At 36.4% G+C, this 18011-nt stretch overlaps 1 protein-coding gene across 1 annotated transcript; it reads left to right on the top strand.

Moving 5' to 3' along the window:
• The first annotated feature begins 14536 nt into the window (after positions 1-14536).
• LOC114030293 (olfactory receptor 51F2-like) lies at positions 14537-15493 on the top strand. The gene has a single exon (XM_027845099.1). It carries the CDS (start codon positions 14537-14539, stop codon positions 15491-15493), a length of 957 nt encoding a protein of 318 aa, XP_027700900.1.
• The last annotated feature ends 2518 nt before the right edge of the window (positions 15494-18011 follow it).

Here is an 18011-nt window from a genome sequence, read left to right on the forward strand (position 1 = left end):
GCGATTTTATTGTTACCTGGCATGTTTCTCTTTGGGGATAGACTCAGCCTTGGAGAATTATTCTTCACTTATCTGATTCAATTAACAAGTAGTATCAACCCTTTCCATCATGTTCCCCAATGGGACTGTGTTATCCCACCTTGAAGACAGATACCAGTTCCCTACTCCCCCATCCTGGATACACTTATACCAGTTTAGCAGAAAATCAGATAGTGAGATAAATGAAATCAAAATAACTAGCTGTATTATGACTCACAGACTAAGAAAAGATCATATAATGCTGGACCTAGAAAGGCTTTAGAACTCATCTAGTAGAAACTCTTCATTTTAAAGATAAGAAAATGTTGGATGAGAGCTCTCTCTCTCTCTATCTATCTATCTCTTTCTCTCTCTCTCATCCAAGGCCACATAGCTAGTAAATTTTAACATAGGTTTTCTGGTTCCTATTCCAGGGATTTTTCAGTGATATCACAAACCCTCAAATGAAATCCATGCAATAATTGATGATTCCTATTATTAGTGATGATCACTGCAATGATAAACATATAGTTATATAATGGAACTGGGGAGAAAAGAACAAGGCAATGGGAAAATTTGACATTAAAACCACAGACTTGCAAATCCAGAAAAATGTATTAATTTAGGAGAATAACAGCACAAGGAGGCCAATAGTAAGCCTAACTACAAAGAAATTTAATTGTCATGTTACATTCCTAGAGTGTAGAAGATTATACTAGGATGGGACTTTGGAAATCTTCTAGTTCCCTTATTTAACATATAAAGAATCTGATACTCTGAGAGTAGTAGATTGTCCATGGTCACAATGATAGGAAATTTTTGAATTTAGAACAAAAGAATTTCTTTTGAAGGTTCATCAGAGATAGACTTAAGATTTAGTGTCATCTCTGTCTAGAAAGTGGTAACATTGGCAAAGAACTAAATTAAATTCAGTGACTCAATTAAAGGAATATTTATTTTAAATCCACAATGTGCCTAACTATAGGGAAGATGAGACCACCATGGGTAAGATTTCGTACATTAGAGTGAAATACATGTAATGTTAAAAAGTTCAGGGCAAGCAAAAATAGAATACATCAGTGTATTTAGGGCCTCCGATTACTCATCTTTAAAACTGTGGCAAACATTGTCTTATTACATGATTCTCACTAATATATTTGTCAGTTAAATGTATCACCATATGAATTTCTAATATTTTTTCAGCTCCAGAAAGAAAAATAGACATTGGGAAAGGGACAGCAGCAGGCGATATGACAGGATAGTTGGAGGCTTTCTCTTATTAATGAGGCGGGATTTTAGCTCAAAATCATCTGTCATTTCAATTGTGTGGGGGAAGGGAATAATAACCACAATATCCATGAACTATAGTATTTGAAAGTAGAGGGTTTCTTTACAACCTTCGGAGATAAGTGAAGATATTTATAGACAGATGAGAGAAAAACCTAAGTACTCATTACCTGACCTGATAGTGGTGGGAAGATTATAAGGTGATAAACATTTGTCATCCAAAAAATCTCTACAAAACTTAACTACACAAGTCAATGTAACCTTTGATGATGATATTAGTTAGAAGAAAGACAGGTTTTCACAAGCAGTATTCTACAATGGACCATATCTTAACTGTTTCACAACTGAATAAAGGTGTGGGAAATGCAAGAATCCATTGTGGTAATTATTTGTTGACAGTGAAAAGGTATTTCTTTCAGTAGAGAAAAATCCCACCTTAAAGACTTTCTTCTTAAAGTATTTCCTATACATACATCTAAGTCATTCAAAATTCCTAGAAAAAAATTAACAACAAATAACCCTATTTGCTGAACTTTTCACCATAGACATTAGCTTAAGCATACAAGAAGGAGATATATGGTTCCATAGATCTTTGCTACTGGCTTAGAAGAAAGCAAGCACAGAATTCAAGATGAAAAGGCATGATGACAGTGAAGTCTGAAGATTGTTCTCAAAGGATATTAGCTCATTATACCAAGCTGTAGGTAGTATAAAGCTTCCTGGAATAGATCCATAATCATTCAAAAGAGTTTAGTCTGACTACCTACACAGGAAAATCTAACTGGATGGAAAAATAGTTTGTTATAAAAATATTTTCATCTTCCTTCTATTTATTGTCTCCTTTCATTTTTCCCTACTGGAAAACTAGACTCCCTCCCTGGAACCACCTGGGACTTTGGTAGCTCAGCTTTGGCCTTATTGTGTTTGGTTCCTCATTTCTACAGTAATTTTCTGACATTCAAATCCATGCCACAAAGTGTGTACCCTCAAAATCAATTTCCAGATCCCTTTTATGTATTGTCTTTTTACATTAGAATTGAAGCTCCTTCAAAACAGAAACAGCATTGGGTAACCTAGGTAACTAGACAAACCTGCGATATTTTACATGAGGTTCTCCCTAATTGGTAGAGAGAATGATGACACAAGCTGCATCCCTGAATGAGGGGGAAAGTTGGTATGAGAGCTTAAGAGAGGAGCAAAACTTTTCTTCTTAGAGAAATAAGGTTGAGGATTTAAATATTCTATTGGGAACCAATTTTAAAACAAATGGAAAGATTTTTGACATGGTCAAAATTTCCAAATGTCCCTCAAAATGTGCTGGTTTTTATCTTCCTTCCCTAGAGATCTCATAAAAATTTCTCCTTGAAAGAGAAAGGCCTTTTTCTTGATTGAGCTGAGATCTCATCTCACTCCCATCTAGACATTTCCCTCACGTTGTATATCTTCTGGCATATTCTAATCTGTATAATATGTCTGATTCTTCTTTTATTTGGTTGGATAAAGGGGTTTGCTTGCTTTTTGTTGTTTGTGATGATCTCTTGTATAATTAGCTTTTGGTGGAAATGAATTCATGCTGTGGGTGTAAATTTGTAGTATTCTTTTTCTCCTTAATGAATGGTAGTCAGGAGACTTCTGTTTTGAACTTATTGTACCTTCAGGTCAGAAATATTTAGGACGCATACACACACACACATATATATGTGTGTATATATGTGTACATGTGTATGCATATGCATACACAAGTATATGTATGAATATATGTATATATGTGTGTACACACACATATATTTAGTTGGCTACTCCCTTGGGTACTGGCTAACTAGCATATAAGCCATCAGTGTTTCAAAGGTTTTTCTTCTCTTTCCTTTCAGTTATAATATTGGCTCTCCTCCTCATTTCAAAAATGGTTCAGATATAAGAACTTATCAGTCTATCATTGCCTGTTGCTAGATTTATTTTGACAACCCATAAGAACATAAACAGCCTACTTGGGCTATAGCACACTTTATATTTCCTTCCTTTTATTTGTATCACCATCCCTTACTGGAATCTCTTCTTAAGCTCTCTTTAAGCTCTTTTTACCCACAAATGTTTATTTCTGCCTTATGAGGTGATAATACTCATAATGATTGATCATCATTTTTGGCAAAGCTTTACAAATGAAGTTGTATTTTAAAACCATATTTTTTTGGCTACCACATCTTTCCATTTGTCAATTAAGTCAAATGTTTGCTGACTGGTTCATTATGATTTTGTAGGTCATGTTCTAGAAATTGGTTTATACCAACTAAACTTTAATCATGTAACATGCATTTCTTTTTCTTTTTTTTATTCATTTTGAACTTAAATACAAAAAGACAAAAAAAATTCCACCTACACAACATAAAAATAGGATTCAATATAAAACCATGAATTTCCATTTTACATTGTTTACTTTTTAAGAAAAAAATCTATGTAAATAAATACTATACATAATTTTCAAAGCTACCCTGCTTTTTTGTGCTTCCTTCTAAGTTTTCTTTTGTTCTCTGCTGTGCACTTTATCAATTTTTTTCTCTCTCCCTCCCCACCTCACCCTAGAAAAGGCTACCAGTAGGCATAAATATGTGCATATATGTAAAATCATACTACACATACTTCTATTTATCAGTTTTTCCCTGGATGTAGATAGCATCTTCCTTCATAGATCCTTTGTAGTTGTTTGGAGTATTTACAATATTTGAAATGACTTGGTCATTCAAAGTTGTCCTTAAAGCAATATTGATGTTACTGGGTACAATATTCTTTTGGTTCTGCTCATTTCACTTTTCAATATTTCACGCAAATCTTTCCATTTTTTTTCTAAAATCCATCAGTTCATCCTTTCTTGTAACTCAGTAGTATTATATCACAATCATATACCACAACTTGCTTAGCCATTCCTCAATTGATGGGCATCCTCTCAATTTCCAGTTCTTTGCCACCACAGAGATAGCTGCTATAAATATTTTAGAATATATGGATTCCTTTTCCTTTTTTCCTGATCACCTTGGGAAATAGACCTGGTAGTGGTATTTCTGGGTCAAAGGGTAGAGGCAGTTTTATAACCCATTGGGCATAATCCCAGATTGCTCTCCAAAATGGCTGGATCAGTTCACAGTTCCACTAATAGTGAATTAGTGTTCCACATCCCCTCCAACATTTGTTACTTTCCCCTTCTATCATTTTAGCTTATCTGGTAGGTATAAGATGATATCTTTAATTTGCATTTCTCTAATCAATAGAGATTTAGAGCATTTTTTTATATGACTATATATATACATATACATATATATATGTGTGTGTGTGTGTTGTTTTGATTTCTTCACTGAAAAACTCCATCTGTATCTTTTGACCATTTATCAACTGGGGAATGATTTGTATTCTTATAAATTTGACAAAGTTCTTTTGTATATTTATCTGAGAAACTATCTATAAAAAATTTCTCCCAATTTTGTTTTTCTTCTAATCTTGGCTTCATTGTTTTTTTTTTTATACGGAATATTTTTAATTCAACATAATTTATGTTATCCATTCTATACCTCACAATACTTTCTATCTCTTATTTATTCATAAATTGTTATCCTATCCACAAGTCTGATAGGTAATCAACAAGCATTTCTTAATGGGCCAGACATTGTGTAAAGTGTTTGGAATATACAAATACAAACAATGCAACAACCTCTACTCATATTAATCTTGCTTTCTCATAATGTGACTTTTGTGTAAAATTATTTCAATTAATGTTGGTATCATTTCTATGGTTCATTATCCATTTTTCTTATCAAATACTTATTTAAAATATCTCAGAATTGAGTTGTTTCATTGTATGTCACTTCTTTGCTCTTATCAATATTCGTGGGTTTTTTTCCTAATTTTTACTAATTCTGATCTTAACCTTGCCAAATCAGTCAGTGGTATTACTACAGAAATATACTTGATTTGGGGATAATACCAATATCAATAAAAAAAACTTTTCTTATCCTATTAAACTATAATCATTTTCATTTTCTCTCCATTACCCATAAGCTGTACTTCTTTTGGACTTCTTTAGACTTCTGGAAGATGCTGTCCTGGGAAACTAATCATTAATACATATCATTATCCCGCAAATCTGAATCATCCTTGGTGTTCATATCTTATTAGTACCCTTTGTCTCTCTGATTGGATTCTCTGATTGGAGGACATATTTGTGAGCTCTAAAACCTTCATTTAAGTAAGGGAGTAGCACAACCTTCTCTCCCAGTTCCCACCAGTGGCACTGCTTTTGGACTTCTTTAGATTTCTCCTACGTATTGCCATTGCCAGTAAATTATTGTGGTCATTGTATATGCTGTTCTATTTCTTCTTATGTCATACTGCAGTAGTTCATAAAAATCTTCCTTTGATTTTTGTATATTAGTAATTTCTTAAATCACACTAATATCTTGCTATATTTATATGACAATTTATTAATCCTTTTTATTTTTTCTTTTCTTTTTCGTTCATGTTTTCTCTTCCAACATGGCTTATTTGGAAATTTATTTTGTATGAAAGAACATATATATGTGTGTGTATGTATGTGTGTGTATACTATATATATATATGTATATATATATATATATTATGTCAAATTACTTACCTTCTCAAAGAGGGGTAGGAGAGGAAATGTATTCAGATTCCATTAATTCTCTTCTGGAGGTGGATAGCATTTTTAATCATGAGTCTTTTGGAATTGTCTTGGATCGTTGTATTAGTGAGAATAGCTAAGTCACTCACAGTTGATCATTGTACAATATTGCTGTTATTGAGTATAATGTTCTCCTGATTCTACTCATTTCACATTCCATTAGTTCATATAAGTCTTTCCAGGTTTTTCTGAAGAATCCTGCTCATTGTTTGTTATAACACAATAGTATTCCATTAAAATCATATACCATAACTTGTTCAGCCATTCCCCAATTTATGGGCATCCCCTCAATTTTGAAGTTTTTGTTAACACAAAAAGAGCTGCTATGAATATTTTTGTACATATTAGTCCTTTTCCTTTTCCTTTGATCTTTTTTGGGATACAGACCTAGTAGTGCTGGGCCAAAGGGTATACACAGGTTTATCACCCTTTGGGCATGGTTCCAAATTGCTCTCCAGAATGATTAAGTCAGTTCACAACTCCACCAATGGTGCATTAGGGTCCCAATTTTCCCATATCACCACTAACATTTATCATTTTCTTTTCTGTCAGATTATATAATCTTTTAGGTGTGAGATGAGACCTCATATTTGTTTTCATTTCCATTTCTCTAATCAATAGTAATTCAGAGCATTTTAACATGTAATTGAGAAAAGATTAAATATTTTTCAATTTTTAATAATTAAATTAAGTTAAACATTTTGAAAAAAAATTGTTAAACTGACTAGGGCCAAACATTAATTATTTGACACTTCACTGGAGACCGTCTTCCAAAATAACACCAAAACACTAATGACCACTCTGAGAATTAGATTATTCTATATCTAACTGTATTATTTTTCTTGCTTTTTATTTTACTTAAATATATATTCTATTGATATTTCTGATTTTTATTTCACCCATATTTACTCTGTATCCTTTTTCCCTCCTCCTGGAGAGCTGTCCTCTAAAACAAATATTTTTAAAAGAAAGAAAAAGAGAAAAAAAAAAACATTGGTTAAAAAAAGCAATCAAAATATTAAAAAAAAAAACCCTAAAATATATGAAATTCTAAACCTGTGCCTCCTTAGAAGGAGTGGGAGCAGATATTATCTCATATTTCTTCTTTGAGGTCATAATTTTTCTTTTTAATTCTATAACATTCTGTTTTGGTTATTTTACGGCTATTTCAATTTTCATTATTTTTATCACATCCTGGCTTTCCTTATTTCAGTTTGCATCAGTTTATGCATATTTTATATACTTCTATGTATTATAACATTTATAGTTTTTATTTTTATAATGTGACATTTCCATTGTATTTTTTTACCAGTGTTTAGCCATTCCCCAATATCGGGGCACCTATTTTGTTTCTAATTTTTTGCTACCTTATTTTTCTGAGATATTTTCCTTCTGAAAATATTCTGGCTTGTAACTTTTTTCCTAAAATACTAGAGCTGAACTCAGCAAAACTATTACATTCCTTTTCCTAGACATTTGACATGGGTTAACTTGAGTTAGTCTCTTTACTATAATGGCATTGTAGACCCAAGCAAATCACGTGTCTGTGTTGTGTTGCTCTAGATGTTGGAAAGCTCTGAATTTTCCGTGGACAACATGATATTTGTGTAGTACTATCTTTAAGCTCCATATTCCACACACTGACAGTTTTCTCAGCTACAGTGAACAGAATATACATAAGGTCTTGGTTACCTTGGATAACAGCAATAGGAATCTACTTTTTAAAGAGAGCCTTAAGGTTTACAAAGTATTTTCCTTACAGTAATCCTGTGAGATAAATGCTACAAGTAGTATTCCCATATTACACATGATCAAAATGAAGCTCAGCAAAGTTAAATTATTTTCCCTAGGTCAGTAAGGCAACTGCCATTTACAAGTATCTACTGTATGCCAGACATTGTGTTAGGTACTGGGGGTACAAAAAGAGATTAAAGACAATCCCTGACCTCAAGAAGATTACAATCTAATGGGGGACACAATAAGCAAACAAATATGTTCAAATAAGCTATGCACAAAACAAAAACGTAATAATAAACAGAAGGAAAGCACTGGAATTAAGAGGAGTTGGAAAAAGATTCATATAAAACATAGGATCTTAAATGGGACTTTAAAAGAAGACAGGGAAGCCAGTATGCACAGATGAAGAGGAAGAGGCAGTCACACAGCTATTACATTTTGGAGTTAGAACTAAAACTGTGTCTCTTGACACAGAGCATGGTAATCCTCCAAGGCCCTCCCATCTAAAACAGTGCCCTGAAGACTAATGGCTCCTTTCCCCAATATTTCTGGGTACTTCATTGAATATAAATAACTGGCATGTGAATATTGAAAATTCTTCAGTTAATCTCAGTAGAACCCTCAAGTCTCTTGGGTGGATTCCGTCTCTATCCTCCATCCTGCCTTACATTAAGCTTCAAGTAAAATCCTGCCTATTTGGGGTAGGGGTTTAGTTCCTTAACAGAGGAGATGTGCTGTCTGGCACAAAGATGATCATGGGTATCCAGGAGAGTGAAAAGGTTAAAAGAAAACAAGTAAGGGTTTTTTGAGATGTAAGAAGTGGGAAGTGAGAAGATGAAATATCCCAGCCCAAGAAGTTGGAGTGAAGAAACATTGCTGGGCTCAGGAAGTAAAGAATGAAGATTTGGGGATGCCTCTGAATATTAGGATCAGGTAGGAAGGGTAGAAATAGAGAAGGGGAAGGCTGATAAGAATGGGAAGTTCAGCTGGTGGGCACCAGCGTTTTTCTCTGGGCAACTTTTTTATTTTTTTTTCAGGGACAGATGATTTGATGCTGTTTACTTGTCAGTCACTTGGGTTTAATTATAGTGTGTAATTATACAATTAATAATGTACTATGCTCCAGTCATTGCTTCCACATATCTGTGAGTGGTACTTTAGCATCCAGATGGTAAACAACTTGAGGGTACAGAGTACCTCTCTTCTTGTCTGTCTAATAGCAGTGCCTAATCTGGGGAGATGTACTGCAAAATTGTTCATCCGGAAAGAGAATGAGGTGAGAATTAAGAGGGCAGGATTCTGGTTCTAGTGGAGGAACTGACTCACTGTCAGGCTTGCTGTCCCTGAGCCCGTTTTCTTTTTTAAATAGAGAGCACTGGGATAGGGTGGGAGACATTATTAAATGATTTATAAGTTCACTTCCAGCTTTGTCAATTTTTTATTCTTTTTCCTGATGACCAAGTTTACCATTTTTCTCTGAATATTAATTTACCATCGTACACATACCTTTTGTGAAATCCTGTGATTCTTCAGAGAAGTCACTACAGCTCAGCAGGATTTCTCACTACAGGTCCCAGGTAAGTGACAGCATATGTCACAGTCCTGACCAATGTCATGATTTGTAGTCACTCTAAGAAAATTGAATAGGATTAAGTTTTTTTTGGATGAGTAACTCTCAAAAAAGCAGGGAAAGTGGCTAAGAACATATTTATATTCAGTAATCCAATATGTGTTTATTGAGCCCCTATTGTCTGTAAAGCCCTTTTGTGGTAATGGAGGAGGTACAAAATTTAGGTACAACATGATCCTTGGTCTTAAAGGGCTTAAAGTCTAGAAGGGGGAACATATCAATACAAATAATTCCAATATATGACTTGGTGGGGTGCAAAGTCAGTCCTGTGCAGTGTCCAAGGGGAAGATCATTACTTATTGAGGGACTCAAGGAAGGATGGCTTCATGAGAGAGTGGGAGTCTGACTTGGACTTTCAAGGATGGATAATAATATATGCAAAAAAAGAAGAGAGGGAAATCCTGGCACTGGGAACAATGTAGACAAAGGCATAAAGGTAGTAGCTCATAGTTCTTGTTCAAGAGGCAGAGTTGGTTGAAATATGAAGGTGATTATTGTTAATTAATCCTGGAAAAGTAAAGTAACACTAAATCTTGAAGGATGCCAGAGATGTTAAAAGGTGTAATAAATAGGACTTACAACTGACTAGATATGAGAGGAGAGAAAGAGGGAAGAATCAAAGATTACCTGCAAGATTTTTGAAAAGGAAGACATGGATGCTAATATGGATAAAGTGAAGTCATAAGAAAGATTTAGGAGGAAAGGCATCAGGTTTTGTCATGATCCTTCATTGAATTTGAATTCCTGGCAGGACATGCAGATGGAGAAATCTGATCAGCAGCCAGAGATGTGGTTCTGGCAGCTCAGAAGAGAGGTCAAGGCTAGAGATAAAGACTTTGTAATGACCTGCATAAAGGTGGTTGTTGAATCTGTGAGAGCAGATGAGATTGCCAATTGTGATAATGTAGAAAGAGAAATGAAGATCAAGACTAAACAGTTGTAGAATTATCAATTAAGGGGTTGGAAAGCAGATAAGAAGCCAGGGAAGGAGGAAATAAAGACTGATTGTAGATAGGAGTTGAAAAGGGGAATAAGTGAAGGCAAGAGGAAAATATGGTAATATCAAAAGCAGCAGAGAGAGATCCCTGTTAACATTAGAGAAACTGGTTTCAGTAAAGTGTTGGGAGTAGAACTTATTTTATAAGGGTGTGAGTATGTGGAGTAGTTAATGTGGATGAATATCCATTAAATATAGGCAACTTTTTAAAGAAGTTTAGCTATGGTATGGGGCAAAGGGGATGTGATGACAGTTGAATGAACTGGATTGGCTACCTGAACATGTGCATAAGTAATTGGAAAAGAAATAGTGGCAAAATGGAGAGTAAAATCAATAATAAGATAATTTTCTGTAGTGCTTTAAAGTGGGCAAAATTCTTTCTTCACAGCAACAGGATGTAGAAGTGTTAGGATCACTATTTTACAGATGAGGAAATGAGGCTCCAAGATCTTGTATAACTTGCACATGTCAATAATCAGTATTTCTGTGAAGCAAAATTTAAAAACAAAAATTACTTGCTTCTGGTCTTCTATATGCTGAGTACTTATATACCTGGGCTTATCAGTAGACTAATAGCTATTGTAAACCCCTGGAAGGACAGACACATCTCCAGCTTTGAAGGTATAAAGGAAATGTCATATGTCCCATACTTCAAGTCTCTCATATTTTTTTTAGTTTTATTGATATATTTCATTTTTACATTACATTTACAGATTGTTCCCACTTTGTGAGAGGTTTCCTGTAGCAGTGTAAAATAAGGAAGTAAAACTAAGAATACAATGGACTCATCTGAAAGTTCATACAATAATTCATATCTGTAGCACAACTTCACCTCCTCCATTGAAAAAAAAATTACAAAGTATATTTTTCTGGGCAAGTAGGTGGCGCAGTGGATAGAGCACCGGGGTTGGAGTCAGGAGGACTTGAGTTCAAATCTGCCTTCAGACACATAACATTCACTAGCTGTGTGACTCTGGCAAGTCACTTAACCCATATATAATTTCATTTTTTTTATATAATTTAAAATTGCTTTCCAGAATGTTTGGAACTATTCTCAGGTGTTCCAAGAGTACATCAATGTGCCTGTTTTAACACAGACCCTCTAATATTTATCATTTTCCACTTTTGTAATATTTGCCACTCATCTTTTTAAAGCCTACTAAATGACACCTTCTTCAAGAAGTCTCACCTTCCTCTGATTTTTCATTTTGCATGAATCAACCCTTTACCTGCCTTCCCTCACCACTTCAAACATTAGTTTGATTTGTCCATTTGCCAACCTACCACACCTCTCTTCCACCATTCATCTGATATTATTTCCCTCTCTATGAAACAGAAAATTATATAGTTCTTTGTTGTGTCATGTACTGTTAGATATTGGAAAGCAAGAACCATATATTATAATCCTTCTGTATTCTTCCCAGAAAAGAGCAGAACCCACTAATATAGTTTGGGCCCCTATATATCTTATTAGGCCAACTTCATGAATTGCTATGACCCCTCAACTTCATTAGCTTTTGTCCACTCTTCTAGTGATATGCCTCTCTGCATTTGGATAGGTTAGCAGTAGGATAACAAATAAACAATATATTAGTAGACATACACATACAGCTTTTCTAGATTGACTGGATCATCCAGAGACTATGTCCTATTGCTACAGTCTTCAAGAACTCAGTGTTACCGTCATACTATGAGTATACATTGGAGTGAATCTTAAGCAGAGAAATGACATGATGATGATGATGATGATGATAACTCAATTACATGGCATTTTGATTTCTGGGTGCTTTATATCCACCATAGTATTCAATTTTCAGAACATCCTTGGGGAGTAGGTAATGGAAGTGTAATCATCCTTTATTTACAGAAGAAGAAATGGAGACACATAAAGATTTATGACTTGTCTGAGTGGCAGGGCAGATCATTAAATTCCACACCCAGTGGTATCTCTCCATGCTATTTGAAGCAAATAGCTTGCTTTAAGCAAATTATGTAGAAAGGACATGGTTCAGGGAATAGAGAGCTAAGTCAGGAAGACCTGAGTTTAAATCCTGCCTCTGACATGCACTAGTTATGAAACGCTGTGAGAGTAACATAACCTTCCAATGCTCTAGGTAATTTTCTAAGACTACAAGTTGCAAAGAAGATGCCAATCTGCATTGGTAGAGGGATGTTTCTTATCTGGAAATTCCTTATAACAAATGAAGGGACAAATTCACGCCCTTCAGACATAAGGCAATGTAGTACAGTGGAGACTTCTGGATCAAGAGCCAAAATCCCTGGATTCTAGTTCTGGCTCCAAAACTAACTCACAGCTTGAAATTAAGAAAGTCTCTTAAACTCTATGGGGTTTGTTTCTTCATCAATCAGTAATCCAAGCCTTCCCTTTTCATAGGATAATTGAGAGAATCAAAAGAAGAGGTGTAAAGTTATCCTAGAGTGAGATAAGTTCAGGTTAGATTCCTTTATTAATTATCATATATGAAATTCAGCTAGGTGGTACATTTGAGAGAGTGCTTAGGCAAGAGTAATGAAAAAGTGAATTCAAATCTTTCCTTAGACATTTCCCTAGCTGTATGACCCTATGCAAATCACTTAACCTCTCCATGCCTCAGTTTCCTCATCTATAAAATGGAGATAATCATTGCATCTCTTACCTCCCACGGTTACTGTGAGGATCAAATGAGAAAATATATATAAGTAACTTTGTACAATACCTGTCAGATAGGAGATGCTTAATATACACATGTCTCTTTGCTTCCTTCCTTCTTAATATCTATAAACCCTACACCAGTTTCCAGAGATGGTGAAAAAATTATGAACACTGGCAACTAGCCTTATGGAACTCACAGTCTAGCAGAAAGATAGAACAAATGACTTACTTAAATTAAATTACATACTTAAATTAAAAATGCTATACTACAATGTATATCACAATGTACAATAATATATATTCTCTGGCAATTAATATAATCACTTAATAAATACTTGTTGATAATTGAATAATAGGTTAGTAATAATGGCTGATTGAATATGAGGGTTTCCCAAAAGATTCTTCACAAGTCACTTTTTCAGAGATCTTTCTTAATGGATTAAAAATCATTTGCTTACATAAATTCTATCTACAACCATTTGCCCGCTGCCAAGTGTAATTTTCACTTCCTCTCCATAGCTTATCTGCTACAATCATTAGAAGTACAGATGGCATTTTGCAGTAGTGAAAAACAGTCAGTCGGTTAATGAGCATGTTTTAAGCATGATCCCCTACTAAGGACTTGTGGATACTAAGAAAGGAAAAAAAAAATCACTCTCTGCCTTTAAGGTGCTCACATTCTACTGGGAAGAAAACATGCGAGCAACTGTGCACACAAGACATATACAATGTAAATAAATAGAAGCTGATCTCAGAAAGAAGCTACTAGCTATTGGAGTGGGTGGGTGGGAATGGAAGTCATTAGATTTAGATTCATGAGACCTAGACTTTAGTTTTCATTCTGGTCCTGACTTTACTTTGGCCTTAAGCATGTCAAACCTTCTAGGTTTGACTTCCCCGCCAAGGCCTCAACTTTCTCATCGACATTCTTTGATTCCACAGGTGCCTAAGGTGAAGAACCTCTGGAGGTTCTCTCTGCAGCTTTCCAACCTTGTACCTCAGCATTGCTGATTATCCTGGGTATGGCGAGAGCTCATCCTCTCCTTCCCTCTCTTTCTGTGCAGCTAGGCCACCCAATTCTGTTTGCCTGCCCAATTGCCATTCCATCATTCCACCAATTAGTCACAACCATACCCTGGCAAAAGTGCATAGAGTTTATGACCTTGACGGGGAGATGTGATGTACTGCATGGAATGAAACCACTTGGTGAAATAATAGCTCAAAAGAATGGAATACCCTGGAATATAATATTAGAGTTACCTGAGTCTTGAAGAAGATTTCCTGGAGCATAGGTGAACACTGATGAAAATATATGTCTTTGACTGTTTTCCCAGATAATTGTGCCAATCTGAAAACATCTGAGCTCATTGACTAAAACCTCCTTTGTGTAGCATTCCGTTACCTCATTGACACCCCTGCAAGTTAGAATTATCTCCAAATATGTTCACATTATTATCTTTTTGGATCTCTTACTTTTATCTTTAGGTCTTGGAACTTCCTAAGCCCCGGCTCTAATAGCCACCCACCATGCTGGCTCCCAATGACACCACTGATGAACAGCCGGCCTTCATCTTCATTGGAATCCCTGGACTAGAAACCTTACACATCTGGATCTCCATTCCTTTCTGCCTTCTTTACTTCATGGCCCTCATAGGAAACTCTGCTCTCCTTTTCCTTGTTACGACTGAGCAGAGCTTACGTGAGCCTCACTTCTACTTCCTAGCCGTGCTGGCCCTCACTGACCTGGGCCTCTCCCTATCGACATTGCCAACTGTCCTGGGCACCTTCTGGATTGGTGCTTACCAGATTGGCCTGGATGCCTGCCTGGCCCAGATGTTCTTCATTCACACACTGTCCTCTGTGGAGTCAGGAATCCTTGTGGCCATGGCCTTTGACCGGCTGGTAGCCATCCGTTCCCCACTGAGCTATTCCCGGATCCTAACTAGCCGTGCCATTGTCTGCCTCGGTGGGGCTGCCTTCATACGTGGTGCTGCACTGCTGGCTCCACTGCCCTTGTTCCTCAGCAATTTTTCCTTTTGCAGAGACAACATTCTTTCCCACTCCTATTGCTACTACCCAGACCTGCTGACCCTGGCCTGTGGGGACATTACCTTCAGCAGTGCCTATGGGCTGGTCTTTGTACTTTGCACCTTTGCAATGGATGCACTATTCATCATAGCCTCCTACCTGAAAATCTTGACCACTGTCCTGAGCCTGGGAGCTAGTGACAGGGGCCTGCGATCTATGCAGACTTGTGCCTGTCACCTATGCACTGTGCTCATTTTTTACCTCCCTCTCATCAGCCTGGCTGTGATGCACCGCTGTGCCCATGGAACACCCCCACTCCTTTATGCTACCATGAGCAATGCTTACCTCCTACTCACACCAGTTCTCAACCCTCTGGTTTATAGTCTCAAGTCCCGGCAGATCCAGGCGGTTCTACAGAGACGACTCTGGGTTCAGAGGGTCACAGCTGGAGAATGAACTGAGCTTTGTGGGACACATGGAGCTGTAGATGAATATTTGTGAGGAATGAACACTGTGGTCTAACCTTGGGAGTCAGCTTGCACCCATGACCTCTGACATGTGGATCTGTGAGGTGATGCAGAAAGAGTTTCTTCCTCTTAGTCTTATGGAAGAGCATTAGACTTTTGATCCTATACAAATAAAGCAGATACATGTGGAATCCCAAATCACCTAATTTTTGTTTTGCTTTGTTTTGTTTTGTTTTGTTTTTATAGTTTAGAAATTCATTATATCTTGCCACTTACATTCATGAAAGAAAGTAACTAAATCTCTGAAAATGTATCCATACCAGGGCAGCTAGGCGGACCAGTGAATAGAGCATTGGCATTGGAGTCAAGAGGACCTGAGTTCAAATCCAGCCTCAGATGCTTATTAGCTGTGTGACCCTGCGCAAGTCGCTTAATTCCATTTGACTTGCCAACAAACAAACAAACAAAAATGGATCCATACCAAGAAGAAGCTGAGGGATTATCGAACTTTTTATTCCTATTCTCTTACTCAGAATCTCTGCTTTACTCTATTCTATGAATGGATGACTTAACTGCTTAGACTGTGGCAAGGCACCAACCTAAAGAGAATGACCTTCTCCCTCTTCTTATCCTCAAAGGGTGGGGAGATGGGAAAGTGTTTCAGATTAAGAAACTTTCATTCAGAAGTGCAGACTGAGTGCAGAAGTGAAAGAAATGTGAGGGCTGGCTAATGTCAATAAATAATAGTCAGAGTGGGTGATGTCAATGACAACTGATGGGTGCACTTTTTCCCTGGGTATTATTTACAATTGGCCTGGGGAGTAGTCTCTCTGTTGTTGGCACAGCAGGAAGTACATTTCAGGCTTGTGAAGAGATTGAAATGGAAACATTCAGAGAAATCCCCAGATGGTGAACTAACAAATCAGCCAGACAATCACCAAACACTTAATGAGCATTGACTATGTATTCTCTTGTGCTGGGCACTGGGTAGGGTGCTGAAGAGATGTGCAAGGTGCATCTTGGGAAAGAGAATTCTGGATCTGAAGTCAGAGGATGTGGGTTCAAGTCCTCGTTCTCCTTTACTGAATATGTGTTACCTGTGAGACCTATGGCACATTATTTCATTTCTCTGAAATATAATTCAGGAAATCTATTATATATTTCAATCCCAGGCCAGAGGTTGAGGAGTATATAAGAGGTAGAAAACACAGCACCTTTCACCAAAGAGATTTCGATCAACTTGAGGAGATGAAATTGACACATATAAAACTACCAGATAATTTTATATACCTCTACCTGCCAAAACTCAAGCCTTTTGATATTTCAAACACTACCTCTTCCAGGAAGCCCTCTCAGATACCCAACCCCTAAATCTGGAAGTGATCTTCTTCCTCTCTGAACAATTGTAACACATTAAACCTTTCTTACTACATTTAACAAATGGACCTTTGATATAGCTAATTAGTAGGCAGCAAATATTTATTGAATTGAACGGATTTGAATTTATGTCTGTCTTATTTTCCCAACTATAACTCAAATCATAGGAGATAAATCACCTTGTCTGATGCTTCTTTTGTTTCCTTCAACACTAAGCACAGAATTGTGAAAACAATATGAGTATGTTTAAAGGATTACAGAATAAGTAAATGAATGGATGAGTGAAGTGATAAATTCAATATCACCAAACACAAGAATGGCTGAAACAGAGAGAATTATTTAACCACAATGAATCCAGTTTCACAGATAAATGTCATCAGGGCAAAATAGTATAAATATAACAGAATATTTCTGGTTTAAGATGTGCCCCTGAAAAATTTTGAACATATATGCTCAGCACTCTGTTGATATCTGTCATCTTCCAAACCATCTCTTTTAATGGCTATAAAACAAAATTTGTGGCTTTTAGGCCACATGCATTATCTCATTTGATCCTTGAAAACAAATAGTCAATACACACTTACTAAGCACCTACTATGGGCTGGGAACTGTGCTATGTGACTACTTTTTGAGGAGGGAGAATTTGATGGGAAAGATAATTTGTTCTGTTTTGGACATATTGAGTTAAAGACTCTTACAGAGGATTCAGTTTGAGGTGTCCAAGAGGCAGTAGGAAAACCTTAACTGTAGGAAAGCAGAGAGTCTAGGGAAGTATCTGCTATCAAAGTTGAATCCATGGGAGCAGATGAAATTGCCAAATGAGATAGTCTAGGGAGAAAAGAGAAGGAGGCCCAGGATATAACCTTAGGAGACTGAATGATTGACCAAGGGTTAGGGAATCTCTTTCTAACCATCCTGGGGAGAAATGAGACATAGCTCTCTGACTTTGGTGCCCTACATTCTTTTCCTTGATAAAGACCTTGTATAGAACTTCAAAGGTTAAAGTCAACAAAGGCCAAGCAGAGAGGGTAAAAATATAAATGTTAATTTGAAAGAATGTGTTCCTACAATTATTGGTCAGGACCAATCTGTGGACAGTGGGCAATAAGCATGGGAACTCACTCCTGTAA

This window comes from Vombatus ursinus, unplaced genomic scaffold (assembly GCF_900497805.2).
Source record: "Vombatus ursinus unplaced genomic scaffold, bare-nosed wombat genome assembly UNPS02014953.1, whole genome shotgun sequence".
Classification (NCBI taxonomy): Eukaryota; Metazoa; Chordata; class Mammalia; order Diprotodontia; family Vombatidae; genus Vombatus; species Vombatus ursinus.